Source organism: Rhopilema esculentum, chromosome 7, assembly GCF_057945365.1.
Source record: "Rhopilema esculentum isolate cy_ngs chromosome 7, ASM5794536v1, whole genome shotgun sequence".
Taxonomy (NCBI): domain Eukaryota; kingdom Metazoa; phylum Cnidaria; class Scyphozoa; order Rhizostomeae; family Rhizostomatidae; genus Rhopilema; species Rhopilema esculentum.
In genome coordinates, this window is record NC_142821.1 from 2,630,612 (window position 1) to 2,646,620 (window position 16,009).

A 16,009-nucleotide genomic window follows, 5' to 3' on the forward strand; every position below is an offset into this window, starting at 1 on the left:
TTTTGTTCGTCTTGTGTGCTATACAGGTGGTACATTGTGTTTGATGCATTTGGCTGCATAACATACAGAAGGCAGGTTTAGTCAACATACAGAAGACTAAACCTTAAAGAATAATATTCCATTAAATAGCAAGGACGTTACCAATTCTTGTTTCTACTTTATTTTGATCTGTTTGAAGACAGTCAAGGTCGTCTTAATAACAACGCAATAATAATATGAAGTTAGTCCGACACCGGCCTTGTTTAGAACAAATGGTTTTAAATGATAGGCCGATAATTATGGAATAAAGAAGAAATTAGTTTATTGTGAAAGCTGATATCGGAACAATGGAATCCCAGAAACATCCTGTGACTTTATACAAACGATGCCTGTTCGCTGTGGCAGAAAATCTAGTGATTTTTGGAAGAGACCTCAAGAGTTTTCCAGTACAACAAGTCTGTGATGTTTATGAACAGGTAAAGGCATTCACTTGCGTTTGTGTGTAAACAGGAAGCATCTTTGATGCAAACGTTTATGTCTTTTAGTTTGTGAAGTTACACTGTTGAAAGCTTCCTTAGAGCTAGGAATTTCCAGGGATAATGCTTGTTATTACATCACAATGTTTCCCGATTAATTTCAAATGAAGAAGTGATCATGGTTCGAGGCTATTCGAGATCACAGTCTTAAACATCTAAAGATCAACATAGCTCCCAACTTCTGAGTGTCGAAATGTCAAGAACAAGATTTAGAGCGCCAAAAAATTAGGTTTGACTCGATAGCCGATTATATTTTTTTCTGTGTAAAGGGAATGGTGATTGTTTGAATATTAACCTATTTTCTTAATTTCCCAGATACAGATCCCTTTCATTAACATATCTTGGATCATTCCTTCACTTTTGCTCACTTGCATAAAGTTTAATACTGGAATGTTTTTATCATGAATCAAATTCACTAAAGCACTTAAGATTTTTGTTTGAAGTAGAGCAAACTTTTATCTTTACCTGCTCAAACCCAATAAATTACACACAAAGAAGCTATATGTGAACCTGATTCACATCAAAATGTAATCATCAACTTTTAAGGGACTTGCATAAAATTTTCAACTCAGTTCGATATAATTTTGAAAGTTCCACTACGTTACAATAATAATCTGCAAGCATTACTGATCAACGGAGTTAGATATGGACCAGATTCACATTAAAATGTAATCTGGTCCCGGTTACAAATCAAAGGGTCTGTGGTTTTACTCTCTGACATGACCAAAATTTAACTTTGAATTTGGGGACTCTCTGCAATTCTAGGCTTGGGAATTACAAATTTATCTCTCGAGGAAGGACAAGGGCACTGCTTGATAAGCATAACTTCACAGCATCCTAAATAAACTTTTGGATGCTAGGTAGAAAAACTGCAAATGAAGATACAGATACAAATATAGGGCCACATACAATACAGATGCAGATAATGCAATTGCAAATACAGAAGCAAGCACAAATACTAATAGTTCAAATACTGACACAAATGGAGATACAGATACAAGCACCAATACAGATACCAAGACGGGTACACATATAAATACAGACACAGATACTGATAATACCAATGCAACTGCAAGTACAGATTCAGATACAAATGTGAATACAGATGTAAGGACAAATACAAATAGTTCAAATACTGATACAAATGGAAATACACATACAAATACAGACGCAACAAACAACTTACTTGATGTCAAAAGCAAATAACAACAAGTAATTATAAGGAGCCTTCCTAGTATCTTGATTTATCAAAGAGAGAGCTCAATGCTAGTGTTAGAGTATCTATGTATATGAAGGATGCATATGATAGGTATCATTATTGTTTCAGCATCTTTGGTTGCAAAATGGCTTTCAGTTAATTGTTGGCCAATACCAGTTTACAGGAGTATCTTTGTATTATAGGTATGCAAAGGAAACAAAATTGAAGATCTCTCAATACAGTTATCAGATATTCAGCACTTTTTGAGAATTTTAAAATCAAATGCTTCTAACTGGTAAGTGTTCAAACCAGCTCATTTTTTAATTTTTATTTCTGTTTATGATATAAAAATCTATTGTTTTCATTCCACTTGCTATTTTTTTACAACATCTGTTGTGACTGGAAGAATCACTTATATTATGCCACTTTAATTTCTATCGAAAGGATGTAGCGGGGATCAGTAGAGGACTAGCCATGTTAGAAATTAGTCTTTTCTGACCATGTGTTCTCGGTCAGGATAGGAAGATTTGGTCTTGGTGTTCTTGATGTTCCTGATTGTCAGCATTCTCATGTTGGCAATTTCCATGCAGATCTATCATAATAACCTCATCTTTGGCGAAAAAAATGTCACATGCCACTAAACGCCTGGATGTTTCAGGCGTAAGCACACCTGCTATATTTTTCCTATGAAAGCCTGTCTACCTACTATTTCCTTTTGCATAAACTTTTGATAATGAGTGAGTGAAAAAGTTGATGTTTATTGGCATGAAATGCTAGATACCATAAAGACAAATCAAGTCTTGAATGAGTTCCAAAAATTGTTTCTAGGAACACCTTGTTTGAATGTGTGCAGATGGTTTTGGTTGAGAAACAAGACTTTGGAAAGTTACTATCTACTTCATCAATCACCGAAGTAACCAATGATGTGAAGGAGTGTCTGCTTAGTAAAATCAAAGACTGTATATTAATGAGTAAGTTCCATTATTGATCAATGAATAAATGCAAACCTATTGTTTTTGCCATCAATATTGCTTGCTTTTTCAAGCCAGTTTTAGACGTGTTCCCCTCAAGAATAGCTTTTTTAGAATATCTTTCTTTAAACACAAAAAAGCCCAAATTTTTCAAGAAAGTTTAAAAATGAAAATACTAAAAAGCTGCTAGTGTATCAGATTTCTTGAGTATTAATGCCATATTTTGTGAATTTTAGAACTTTGCAAAACAAGAAGATGTCCTTATGATCTGGTTGAGTAGTCCAGAGATATTCCAGCCATTGATTCTCCTTTCTTTGTTCTTTCAAGGTATATTCTTTGCGGAGTGTGGTCTGTTTGAAAGTGCAAGTATTTGCTTGTCATGTGTTAAGATTCTACAAGAAAGTGAAGATACTGAAATGTTAGAAATGGCAACTGAATTATGGACAAGGTAAGGGTCTTTTTATATCAAATGAACCAAAATGATATTTTAAGCTAAAGTAGTATTTATGAATACATTGATATCTCTGAAAAGGAAGTAGCTACCAATTGGTATTTTGTCTTCCTTTCCAGTAATGCTTTTGCTAAAGGAAAGTAATGACAAAAGTCCACCCAAAAATTAAGCTGATTACTCTAACTATTAAGATTGGTAATAGAACATTGCTCTTTTGGTTTTAAGCCCAATCTTAGATTAAAACCTCAATTATTAGAAACTAAAGTAATACAACACAATTATCTTGCCTAAAACTTGTTTTTATGTATGTTTTAGACTTGCACTTGTGTACACTGCTGACTGCAAGTTTCCTGAAGCAAATTATGCTTTGAATGCTGCCGAAAAAATCATCCAGCAAATCACTTGTCAGGAGAACAACAATGTAATCAGTAAATCAATGTTTTACACGGCAAGGAGTTCTCACCTTTATGCCCTTTCAAGATACATTGAGGTATGGATATTGCTTTTTGTATGTGAGCTGAGGTATTGTTGTCTAACTTGTTTGAAAGGAATTCCAAACTAAAACTTAAGGGCAACCAAATGAAAAAAAAAGAAATCAGAACGAATTGAAAGAACGAAATTTTATCTTTTGGGCTTTTAATTTTCAATTGTTATCATTCTTTTGATTCGATTGTAAACGCAAGAAAAGATTGCCCAACAAGATTGATCGTTATTCTGTCTATGCAGACGAAGTAAGGAAAGCCTGTAAGCTTCTGAAAAAAAAGATAATGCTAAGTTCACACTCTTTCTTAATCATTTAGCTCTGTTTTTTTAGATTGGTTTTTTTCATTTCTTTGCACATTTAAATGGATTGACCCATAGTGTTCACCTTTTGTTTTCATTTGCTCAATTTTTAAGGGAAGCATTTCAGTGCATTTGCGTATAAAAATTGCGCAATATGGGTGGGCTGGTCTGACCACGATTGCTTAGTCTTACAGTTTCTGACTGTATTATTATATTCGGTTTGTAAACAAAATTATAATTTGAAGATGGCACGAAATAGCGGAAAGTGCTATGTCATACTGAAGTACTTTTCACCCGACATTTTCAAAGTGTAATCGTCACATTATGACTAAAAGTAAGCTGAAGTTTATACTGAGATTGGCATAAAAATGTATGGACCAGTTTTGTAATTATGTTCCTACAGCACAACCGAATAAGAACATGTAAATCGGTAATTGGCCAACAATTGCTCACAAGTCTAGAGTGTTGCGAAACGTATGTTAAAGTCAATTTCATAATCATTAGGCAGGCAAGGTATCGCCTTTTTATTTAGGCGTTTTGAAATCTGTCTACATCAAAACAAAAGTTTCTGGCTTGTGTAGACAGAAAACGTTCGTTTTTTCTCTTGGACTCTTCAACTAGGTGAGAAATTTTGCAATCGCTGAGTGGTAAAAACAAAATAACCAATCAAGTTCGGCTTTTTTTCTCTCACGTTACTTTCGATCCAGGCTTTGATATAAATCTACTGCTTCCCTTTGTTGTCATTTTCGGACATTGATACTTTGAAGGTTGTCCGAGAGAAAACAGTGCTGTTTACTTCAAGAAAGACAGTCGAAACTTAAGTACTGCAACAAGATGATTTTGAAATTGATTTGGGTTTACAAACGATATCAATTTGCCAATTAATAATGAAAGGCGTTAGAATTATTCTCAACATCGACGTTAGTTTGTCTCTCTTTAGCCAAAGGACCTATTAGTTTGAGTAGTTTCAAATCATTACAAAAATACACAATCCATAAAACTTGTGAGAATAGTGCTATTGTTTATGCAGCAAAGATACGTTAGCACAGTTCCATTTTTTCGTTGAGCAGTTTCTAGCATTTCTATTAATGTTTGTTTTTTGTGACAAAAGAGTTTCTACTAAAAGAAATGTGCTTTGTTTTGCTAAGATTTTATAATAAAAATGCCAAGTGATCTCCTAAAATTGCCTTGATATAATGTTGCTTAATGTTTCTATCAGGAATACCCTTTATGTTGTAGGCGCATGAATCAGCTATTCAAGCAGTTGCTGAATTATCTCCAAAACTCCCATACAAGGTACACACTTCTGGCTTTATGCCTTAATTATGTTTAGCAATTGCTTTTCAGAGAGAGTTTGGTATTTTAAAAGCTTTCAAAAAGTTCTATATTACTCTTTAACGACGCTTATTTATCATCCTATGAACAAATATTTTATGCTAAACGAGGAAAATCTCCGCACTGCAAAGTTGGATTGGATAAATATTTCAAGCACTTATCTCCATGGCTTTTTTGGCCCATTTTGATGCGATTCTATAATCAAGGGGAGCTTATAAACTTGGGTAGTTTTTGAATATGTAGCAAGTGTTGAGGCCTAAGTACAAAGTTTTGAGATGAATTTTGAGCAAGAGAAGAAATTCGAGATCTCCAATTAAGGTTGGATGACACAAAAAGGGCGAAAATTTCTTTGTGAAAAAGGTGAAAATTTCCAAATCAGCACCATTTATGAAAATTATGAAAATTAGAGTTTTTTCTCAGTTTTAAATTCAAACTAATAATCTCTGTATGTTTTTTATGGTTTTTGTTTATAATGAAGTCCGCCTTACATTTTAAAGAGCCCCATTCGTTACAGTATACAATCGAGTGGCTTTTACACATGGATGGCTTATGCACGTACACAAGAGCGGCTTGAAATCGAATCAATATGGAATATTTTTCCAGCCTTTCCTACCAACATGATATTCTAGTCATATAATCATGCATTTATAATTTTCTGTTTGTGTAAATAAGCAAATCTTTTTGCTCATTTCTGGTTCTTATGTTTTTATAGGTCGTCGTTGACTCACTGAGGCAGGCAGCAAAAGTAAGTTTTTTGCAGTGTCATCATGCATTATACGAGCTAAGTGATTTTGCTTACAAAGCTGCCTTATTACAGGAAATTAACACTGTACAATAATTAATGCAAGTTTGAATAATAGCAGTAATTAAACCACAGTAATTCTCTTCGCTTTATGCATTCGCGTTAAATTTTTCACCATTTTTACTTGTGTAAATTCCACCACGTTAGATAGTACCCTTTTTTATTTTTGTGTCATAAGGTAGACTTGAGACTTTCCATTTTAATCACAATTTGTGCATGTATCATTTGGATAGATTTCTTTGCTTGGTTTTAGATAAATTTTTAAATTACTTGAACATATATGTCAATGTAATTTTGTAAGAAGTCTCAGACTATAAATTTTTTATAAGAAAAAGTCCTCTATTTGAAGCCTTTTCAATTCATCGCAAGAAACAACGAAATGTTTATGTTAAAAATACTTGTTCTGTAAAATCTTTGGGTCTTATTTCCCCATTAAATTTTAATCAATTTTTTTATGTTATATTCAGACAAGTATAATAAAGAGGATGTTTAAACAAGCTGGCCTGCTGGTAAAATATGCAGTTCAGCTTACCAGGTATTCTTACATAATTCGTAATTCTAAGGAACTTTTTTAAATGCCTGAACGAACTTTTTTTGAGTTAAAAAGACTGAAACTCTCTCATAAATGAAAGATATTCCGAGCTATGATATTTCGCAGGCCCAAAAAATCTAGATAAAAGTTTGAACAGAGCAGCATGTTTCTGCTCCCCAGAATAAAATCAAAAAACTTCATCTTACCCTTATCTCTTCCCTATCCCTCTTTTCTCCTCTTAGTGCTTTGCTCTAGGCTCCTGCCCCTTTTTCTAACATTAGCAACTGAAAAATTAAAAAGAAAAAAGTAGTAAAAATGTTTTAAATTTAAGAGATAGAGCAGTCACTTAAAGCATGTGCGAGGACCTGATTCTACTTTTTAGCCAAAAATGTCAGACAAAAAATCTCAGTAAACAGTAAAATTTTTGTTTTTAATGCAGTCTTACAATTTTGCAGTACGAAGGCATTGTCCAGTTTCAGATTACCTCGTGCTACCATTTTTTATTTTACTTACCTCTTAAATTTAACTAATCCTTTATTCAAATTGCATTTTGTTTTGTGTTTTTATAGACAGGTGTTTGGTGAATGTCATCCTAAATACGCCGAGTGTCTCACGGACTATGGTTTCTATTTATTGAATGTTGATGCCGTTGCAGCATCAGTTGATGCATATCAGGTATGTGCATCGGTCATGTACGAATTTTCATACGAATTCTTTCATAGGTCAGATAACACCTTTAGCGAAGCACTTTTGCATTTACTAAATACTTATCGAAACATGTAAATTGCCCAATCCACATAAACTTATTTTGATGCTCTAGCTGCCCTTGCAATATAGAAGTTGGAAGATAATTGCCCAGCCACATAATGTATTGATTTTTGATTTATTTTCCTGGGGTTTTTATGCCAATTTCAGCTGAGTGTGTCCCTTTATATTTGAAAAAATTTGGCTTCTCGTAGTGTATCTTCTTGTAAGCTGTGAGTCCTTTTTTAAAAAGAAAGTCTTTCCAAATACCTAGACAGCTGAGAAAAGCGAAAGCCAGTCTACAAGAGATGATTTATTGTCGTATTGTTCCATTTTATATTGCAAACTATAACCCTCCAGATATCTTGTACCCTTTTAACATGTCAGTGAAGAAAACTGCTTGTATTTTCCCCTTTTATTTATTTTGGAGCTAGCTTCATGCTATGAATTCCTAACCCTAATGCTTTTGTTTTGTGTTTAAACGTATATATTGCCGGTCAGATCTGAGTTGTGTTCCTTGTATAATTTGTCAATAAGATTAAACTAGAAAGCTGTAGCTTCGTTTCTTTATTTTGAGATTATACAGCAAGACAATTTTATAAATTTATATCATTGTTGATTACTTACAAATGATACAAAGAATCCTTGTCTGCTAGCTAATTCGTAAAAGCCAAAGTGATCTGCCCCTTAAATTTTTGTTGTAAATGTATTTTATTTTTTTAAGGAAATATGGAAATGTATGTGTTTAATGCTGACTCACTGATTTCATTACAGGCAGCTTTAGAGATACGAAGAAAGGTTTTTGGTCTCAACAATATTCTGACTGCGGGCAGCCATGAGGATTTAGCTTACGCGCTTTATGTCAGGGATTACAGTTCTGGAAATTTTCACAAGGCGAGGTATGTGGTCTAAGTGCTTGCAGAAAACTGCACTGCCCAAAGTTTTTTGAAATTCTTACTAAAATTTGGAATCTTTTTCTGTAAAGGCTGCGATTGTATGGCCAGATATAATTATGTATTTTTTAATGGCCTTGTTTGCTAGTTTCCAATTCAATTGTCTGTCAATGAAGATTCATCTGCCTTCAACAAATGCTTTTTCCACTTCTGTATCGATCATTGAACGACTATTTTTAAAAACTGTTGACATAGCCTATTAGTTACGAAATTAATTTCCGAATTTTTCTCAAGTATCAAGTTCAGCGGCGAAAAAGACAGCTCTTTTGCTCACGAAGCCTCTTACCTGGACATTTTTCTTTATGGTCGATCCACCAGAGAATTCTTCAAAATTTCATAGCATATATATGTTTTTGCTGATACACAGTTTTTTATATGTGTTGGAGCTGCAACAAAAAATGTTTTTCTATTGAATATTGCACAGAAAGGTGCACTCCCCATTTTACATTGGCCAGAAAACTAAAGTTGAAGATTAGACTTTGGAATTTTTTAAATTGGTACTTTGACCCACTTTTAAAGAGTGTTAAAAGCCTTTGTATCATTTGTTACAGAGAACACGCCGAAGTTGCCATTAGAACATTTACAAAAGTTTTGGAGCCCGAGCACTTGTTGCTTGCTTCGTCAAAGCGAGTTAAGGGTGAGTACTCTCAGCTTGTATGCTTCCACTTTTTTCAGTTTTTTTCCCAATAGAATAGAGATTCAGGGTTTTTTTCATATTAAAATTTTGTGTTTGGATGATCAGGATCGTTGGAAAAATTAATTGATTTTTTCAACTTTTTTATGTCGATAATATAATAAAATCAAAATGTCATTAATTTATGTTAAATTTGATTTCTTTTTCTTTTAACTTTAATCATGGGTAAGAAACGAAACAGTTTTCAATTAGCGATGTTATTCGCATTTTATAGGAATAGAAAATCCTTTCATAGACAGTTATAGGTGGACTGGGCTGTTTAAAATGAACGGCCTTTTAAAGCTAGTTGTAAATCTTTATGTACCTTCCGCTGAGAATGTAATAAATTTTAGAAGGTAGAAATGTTCAAGCTCGTCAACTTGATGAGAACTTGGCTAGGATATTTAAGAGATTGTATTTGTCATAATCCTTGCCCTCTTTTTTTATACAGAGCTACGCTTTAGATAATCACCTTTCTTGATTGCCTGGTTTTTATTCGCATAATGATTGATTCTTACTCCAAGCAATTTGTCTCGCATTCTTTTTCAATATAAAAATTCAATCATTTCACGGTTGGATTTATCGGTATCTTATCGAAATCTCGTTTTGATAAATCAACAACCAGGTAAATGTTTTGATAAATCAACAACCTATAATGATATTTACCTAAACGACAGGGTACATAAAGCTTTGTTGGCTGTTTTTTGGTTTGTTGCTAACTCCATGGCTGAAGTATCTCTTTGTTTTCAGCATTGATATTAGAAGAGGTTGCCATAGACAGTTTTGATATGCTCAAACGAGACAAATTGTTAGCTGAAGCAGAAGAATTACATCTTGAATCTTTGAAACTAGCCAGGTAATTGTTTTTTGTTACATTCTGCATCGATCTGCTTCCAATCAAAATTCCATTTCTTGATGTATGTCAGTGGTTTTGTTTCTCGAAGGAGTCTCATTCTCAAAAAAAGCTTCATTGAAGAGTTTCACTGAAAGAGCTTTATGTAGCTACATTTCTTATTGTAGAAATTCCTTTGGTGAGAGTAATGTCCAGACCGCGAAGCATTACGGAAACCTTGGTAGACTTTATCAATCGATGAAAAGATACAAGGTAACGATAGCTTTTGCAAATATTTTTTCACTAATGAAGCTAAAGCATTTCCACAAAGTCAAGAGAAGAGGTCATCTTCCCTCTGGCCAGTAAAGCAAGACTATTTTAAACTCTCTCAGAGAAAGCGATGGTTTTGTGGGTATAACCGCCAGTTTTCCTCTGCGTTAGGTTTTTGGTAGAAGATTATTAGAAACAGTAATTTCAACAATGCAAAATTAGTAGTTTTAGTTAGTCTGTTTATGGTACGTAACCTGTTAGCTTAAATATTCCATCCTCTACCTGTTGAATGTTTTTTCGCTCATGTTTAAATCTCTATTTTTTTATTCGAGCTTTTTATATAGTTGATGTAGCATTTTTTCGCCTCACATTCATTTTTTTGCTGAGAGTGAATTGATAAATGTTTGCTTTTAATATCTAGGAAGCTGAGCAAATGCATTTGAGAGCCATACAAATTAAAGAAAGCCTTCTTGGAAAAGAGGTGATCATTTTTTATTGATTAAAATAATCGCACGATGCAAAATAATCTAGTACGAATGTAAAGCGATCAAAAACGTTTGTCTTTCAAATACCAACAGAACATGTACCAGGGAGATTGTTAAAGGAACCCACTTTCTTTGTGTAAGCGATTTACTGGGCTAATCAAATTTATAAGCAGAAGGCAGAAAATTTACATCCAGTCCAGATATGGATCGTAAGTGTTGGGTGTTCCAAGTAATTTTGGCAGTGATAAAAAGTACTTAAGCATGGCATGTTTCCGCTTCCCCGTACTATTTTCAAATTTTGCTTTACCAAAGGCTGTTTTATATAACAATAGACGGTTCCTTTCTAGGACTACGAAGTGGCTCTATCACTGGGGCATCTAGCCTCCTTGTACAATTATGATATGGCAGAATACGAAAAAGCAGAGCAGCTTTACATAAAATCAATTCGAATAGGTTTGTTAGCATTTTATGTTATATATTATTATGCAAACGATACAGTAAACAATCTGTGTCCGCAGAAGTTTAACATCTATACCTGCATCAGTATTCGTCGTGCATCAGTATTATTTATAACCCATAACAAACCTGTGCGTAATAACTATATATTTGGTTAATGTACATTAATGGTATAGATAGATAGATATTCTCTTTGTTCTGTTCGCCCAGGTTTATTAATAAAGACTTGGACAAAGCTATTGTTGAAAATATGATTTAGAATGTCATGCCTTATTGTCTGGCTAAAATCAAATTTCAAAAAGCCACTTGTTCTGGATCCCGCAAAGATTTTCCCATGTTAATTGAATGTTAAGTTTTACAAACTGAAAATCGCAAGAATAGATCTTTCTTGTTGGGAATAATTTTTTGTTCAATACTACAATGCTCAACATCCATGCTTTTAAATAAAGAAGCTTTTTTGAGGAACATGTTATAGACATTAAAAACTGGAGAGCTTTATATCTTATATAATATTTTATATTCAATTGGCATCGTGTATTTTTTCAATCCACTTTTCTGATTGCTAAATCTTGTAGTGCAGCAGATTTTTTCAAAAAGAGCCTGAAACCGAAATGGAATGATGTCATTTGTATTCTAATTTGCTCATCACAAAAAATGGCCTTGCTGGAGTAAAATTGAAATGATAAATATGGTCCAATATTGCTAGTCAATCTTTGTCGTGATTTTGCTACTCCCCAGATCTGTCGTTAGCCATGCCCAGTTAGCTCAGTCGGTAGAGCATCAGGCTTTTAACCTGAGGGTCGCGGGTTCGAGTCCCTCACTGGGCGGTTCTTTTTGTTTCATTTACTGCAATTCTGCACTTTGTTGTCAGTTCGTTGATAAAGAAGATAAACCCCTTTGAGACTTGAGAGTTTCTATATTTTTCAACTCAATCAAGGTTACTAGCTGGTTTTCTGAAATTGTATTATAGTCTGTGCTGTACTTTTATTCAGAACAAATTATTGAAGATGAATGTTGAATTTCTAGGCTGTCACTTATTTGGAGAATGTTACAGCGGTCTGGAATATGACTACAGAGGACTGATAAACTTGTATGCAAACACGGGTATGTTATAAATGTTATCTTTTCACGGTGTTATTTTCATTAGGAACAAAACGAGAAGGGGACGTGGGCAGTCACACCCTGACCACACCCCTCTAGAATCACAGAGTCGATGGGCAAATCGCTGCTGTTGTCGGGCTTATCATCTAGCAAATTTTACGGTGTTATTCATCAGGAACAAAACGATAAAGGAGCGTGGGTAGTCACACCCAGACCACAGCCCTCTAGAATCACAGTCGACAGGCAAATCGCTGCTGTTATCCTGCTTATCTTGCAAATTTTCCGTGAGTTCCATTTTGAGGCCATATCCGAAAAAACATGTCATGCTCATATTGTCGGAAAATTTCTTATCATGCACCCCCTGCTCTATCAGGATTCACTTGAGTAAAGCAATTTTTTACAAATTTTGTTATTTTTTCTTATAGAATTTTTATAACCCAAGCTTTTATAACATTACACCCCCAGCGTAAGAAAGAAGCCCAGTGAAAAAGCGGTCACAGCGATGACCACACATCACTGCAAGCTGAGATTTTTTTTAATGTAATGTAATGTATTCATTGCTCGGATCCTAAGTAGAATATAGGTTTTTTTCACTGGCAGTAAGATAAATAAATAAATAATTAATAAAACAAAAACCTATAAGTAAATATCTCCAAATGTAAGTATAGTCCTTATTATATTAAATAAAATTAGGCTAGAAAATATGTAAAAGCATAGAGATAAAAAATTACATTATATATATACATATGACTATTGTGCCAAAGTTAACAGCGGTGCCAAGGAGGACATGGGTGGTAATTACCGCCTACACCCCCACTTCTTTCAAAACTTGGTCCACATGTTTCTTCTAATAATTGATTAAAAAGCGGTAGGTAGGGGTAGATTATATTTTTGCCTTTGGAAAATTCACTTGTTACAAAGCACTGAAACCAACCACAAGGGGCGTGGTCTCACTGGCTACAGCTAATACCCTCCCATTCGGCAGTACCTGGCACCACCACTGGCTTTAGGTACCCTTTTTTGGCACTGCCAGTCGAAGAGAAACTGTGCTGCTACTAAAAGCTCCCAGGCTTGTTACACTGGGGTGACCCAAACTATTCGATTTTTTGAAGAAACTTGATACCTGAAGGCTTTTCTTCTAGCTTTCAAACAGATTTTATTCCATTTTGTACACTGGACCTGCCCTTTTTTCTTAGGAAATTATGTAGAAATGGCAAGATATCACTTGGTGTTAGCAGACTGGCAAGAACTTAGAAAGAATGTCAATAAACCGCCTATCATTGAACAAGTAGATCAAGATCAACCAGTATGCTTAAATGACTTTATAAAAACGTTTCAGATTCATAGCTGATAGAAAATAATTATAAATAGATGTTGTGTATAATTTAAATTCCAATTTACCAAATGATTTTGATTAGTTGTTCATGTTCAAAAGCAAAGAAAACCTCAGAATGTAGATAGTTTTGTTATAAAATTTTGGTTGTTTGGCTTTTGTCTTGTTTTAACCATAGGTCACAAACTTGAAAATTGACATGATTTGTTTTGTGCCTGTTTCAATACAGTCCACTATAGCAGTTACATCTGAGTTCAATTGACAAAAAGAATGAAAATTAGGCATGCAGCCAAGCGCACATGGATGCAAATGTTAGATTAGTTCCTGTATATATTATATATAGTTAATAAGGATGAGTATTAAGAGCTCTGTGTCAATAATGTAATCAGAAGAGATCAACAGGCAGACAAACAATAAGGGTAGAACAGAACAACCACTTGTGATGTCCTCATATGAAGGACAAGACTCCTTTGAAGTGGAATTGAATCATTATAGAAAGGAAAATCACTAACAGAAATGTTACCTCAAACTAAGCTTTCCACTCAGTTTACTGATAATATAATGATGAGGTCATCATGAGCTGTGCCTAAATTTATTTCTACCTTACACACAAAGAATAATATATATTTGAACATAGCAGAAAAAGCAGAAACTGAGCATACTTGTGCTTTTCCATATTATCCTCAAATTTTGTTGTACCAGAGGTTTATTTAGTCAAATGAGTACGCCTTATTACCAATGCCTGTCCTGATCTTGTTCATTTAGCATCATTCCTGATCTGACGTCTTCTCTTTGCTGTTTTTCAAGTAATGTTAATTTTGTTACCAATTAGTTATGTTGTCAAATATCTGTATATTATCAGGTAATGTAAATTAACAAAGACATTGTATTGAAAAAAAATTGTTGACTTAAAAGAAACATCTTTTTGTGTTATGATCAGTACACAGAAGAACCTCTGCTATTTTCACAAATTGAGAAGTCAAGTATAACAGAATTATGAACATGGCTTTTGCTGTATTTCGACATTTTATGTCTCCGATATCATTACTGCATAAAGATAATGTGAATATTAAACTTGAATTCAGATGATGAGACTTCTATGGCTCATGACAATTTAACTTACATTAAGTACAACAGATTCTAATTAAAATAAAAATACATACTAGAAAAACTAAACTCTATAATTTGGTTGCAGTTTCTTTATCATAGATGCATGTATAATTTATTCTAGAGATTTCTATTCATTATTATTCTTCCTCAAAAAACATCTCAACCAAATCGCTTTTTGCACATTCTTCCTCCACAAGTCTTTTTGGCTGTAAAGAAATAGATAACATTAACAAATGCATAAATTTACAGTAGTGTCAAATATCAGAAGAAAATTTTAGGAGTATATGGGTTTGGAAAAAACATTAGAAATATATTGATATTTCAGGGAGACACTTAAGGTACTCACTGAGTTCCATTTGATCAGTGTTGGTATGGCCTTCAATTTCACTTTCTCATGGGTCCTAAACTCATTTTTTGGGTCTTTCCATCTGCAAAAAAATTGAATTACCAATACCCATTGCACAAGATATTCCTGGAATGACTACCATTACATTGTGTTGTTATTTTCACGATTCCATTGTGACCAGCTTCATTGGAGCAAGACAGCTGACGCCAGCAAACAGGAAAATAATTGAGATATCAGCTTAGTCTTATGATAATATTAGGTTTTCAGTAGTGGTCTACAATCAATTATAAATGTCAATTTCTTTAGCTTCATATTGCATGATGCTGTCAATCCTATTGATGTAACATGACTAAAAATATCATTTATTTACAATTACGACCCAATTGCATACTTTTCCAGGCAAGGAAAGATTTTTTTTCATAAGTAGAAGTTTGAAATGGAACGATTTATGCTTTCATCAGACTGTAAGTTTTTCGTCTCTATAATTATTACAAGGCGACCCTTACTTGGCACGGTCTCCAACACTGCAAAGGATGAAAACGGCATTTTGGTCTTTCATTTTCTGCACACATGCTTCAACCACAGGTTCAGCTGCAAAAGAAAAACCATTTGTACTAGAAACAGGATTATATCCTCCTGAATTGAAGATATTTCGATAATCACTCTCTGTAGCAACTAAACTAACAGAACCGATGCACCTGCTCCAAAACGATGTCTTGTTTAGGGCGGTGCCTTTGCATCTTGTAATATACAAAGGCATAAATAATTTTTTTATCATAATGCTACATATTTGATTCTAAAATATAAAGAAACCGAGCTCGATTGCTAACAATTTAAACAAAAGACCAGGAGTACGAATTTTGTCCACAAATTTTTCTTCTCGGTTAGGGCATAAGGTTAGGACTGATTGAAACTACCTTTTACACAGTCCGGACACCAGCTTTCACCTGAAGCATCAGGTTCACCGCAGAAGAGTATGTAGATGCTCTCTACATCCTTATTTTCTTCGACGAGTTTTAGAAGATCGGATACTCCAGAACAACCAAGCTGCTTCGTCTGGGCAGCCATCTTCTGTTATCTTCACCACCAAGCACAAATGAAGGTGAATTCGAGGTTTCT

General features: G+C 34.0%; 2 protein-coding genes and 1 non-coding gene across 3 annotated transcripts; 2 read left to right on the forward strand and 1 right to left on the reverse strand.

Moving 5' to 3' along the window:
• Nucleotides 1–17: 17 nt before the first annotated feature.
• LOC135683067 (amyloid protein-binding protein 2) lies at nucleotides 18–15,987 on the forward strand. The gene is made up of 17 exons (XM_065198216.2): nucleotides 18–455; nucleotides 1,917–2,008; nucleotides 2,542–2,684; nucleotides 3,012–3,132; nucleotides 3,451–3,625; nucleotides 5,158–5,214; nucleotides 5,966–5,998; nucleotides 6,523–6,590; nucleotides 7,157–7,262; nucleotides 8,106–8,230; nucleotides 8,836–8,921; nucleotides 9,708–9,813; nucleotides 9,978–10,062; nucleotides 10,481–10,540; nucleotides 10,892–10,997; nucleotides 12,027–12,104; nucleotides 13,298–15,987. Exons 1-17 carry the CDS (start codon nucleotides 327–329, stop codon nucleotides 13,450–13,452), a joined length of 1,725 nt encoding a protein of 574 aa, XP_065054288.1. The 5' UTR covers nucleotides 18–326; the 3' UTR covers nucleotides 13,453–15,987.
• On the forward strand, nucleotides 11,755–11,827 carry Trnak-uuu (transfer RNA lysine (anticodon UUU)). Its single transcript has one exon. It is a non-coding gene; the product is annotated as a tRNA-Lys (tRNA).
• LOC135683079 (thioredoxin domain-containing protein 17) lies at nucleotides 13,855–15,999 on the reverse strand. The gene is made up of 4 exons (XM_065198233.2): nucleotides 15,808–15,999; nucleotides 15,397–15,481; nucleotides 14,891–14,972; nucleotides 13,855–14,750 (listed from the first exon to the last, which is right to left on the reverse strand). Exons 1-4 carry the CDS (start codon nucleotides 15,956–15,958, stop codon nucleotides 14,682–14,684), a joined length of 387 nt encoding a protein of 128 aa, XP_065054305.1. The 5' UTR covers nucleotides 15,959–15,999; the 3' UTR covers nucleotides 13,855–14,681.
• Between the last annotated feature and the right edge of the window lie 10 nt (nucleotides 16,000–16,009).

Coding starts and splice junctions, on each gene's coding strand:
- LOC135683079 (XM_065198233.2), bottom strand. CDS start 15,958: ATGGCTGCCCAGACGAAGCAGCTTGGTTGTTCTGGAGTATCCGATCTT. Junction 14,973..15,396: donor AGTGTTGGAGACCGTGCCAA/GTAAGGGTCGCC, acceptor ATTTTTTTGCAG/ATGGAAAGACCCAAAAAATG. Junction 14,751..14,890: donor CACTGATCAAATGGAACTCA/GTGAGTACCTTA, acceptor ATTTCTTTACAG/CCAAAAAGACTTGTGGAGGA.
- LOC135683067 (XM_065198216.2), top strand. CDS start 327: ATGGAATCCCAGAAACATCCTGTGACTTTATACAAACGATGCCTGTTC. Junction 5,999..6,522: donor CACTGAGGCAGGCAGCAAAA/GTAAGTTTTTTG, acceptor TGTTATATTCAG/ACAAGTATAATAAAGAGGAT. Junction 10,998..12,026: donor CATAAAATCAATTCGAATAG/GTTTGTTAGCAT, acceptor TTGAATTTCTAG/GCTGTCACTTATTTGGAGAA.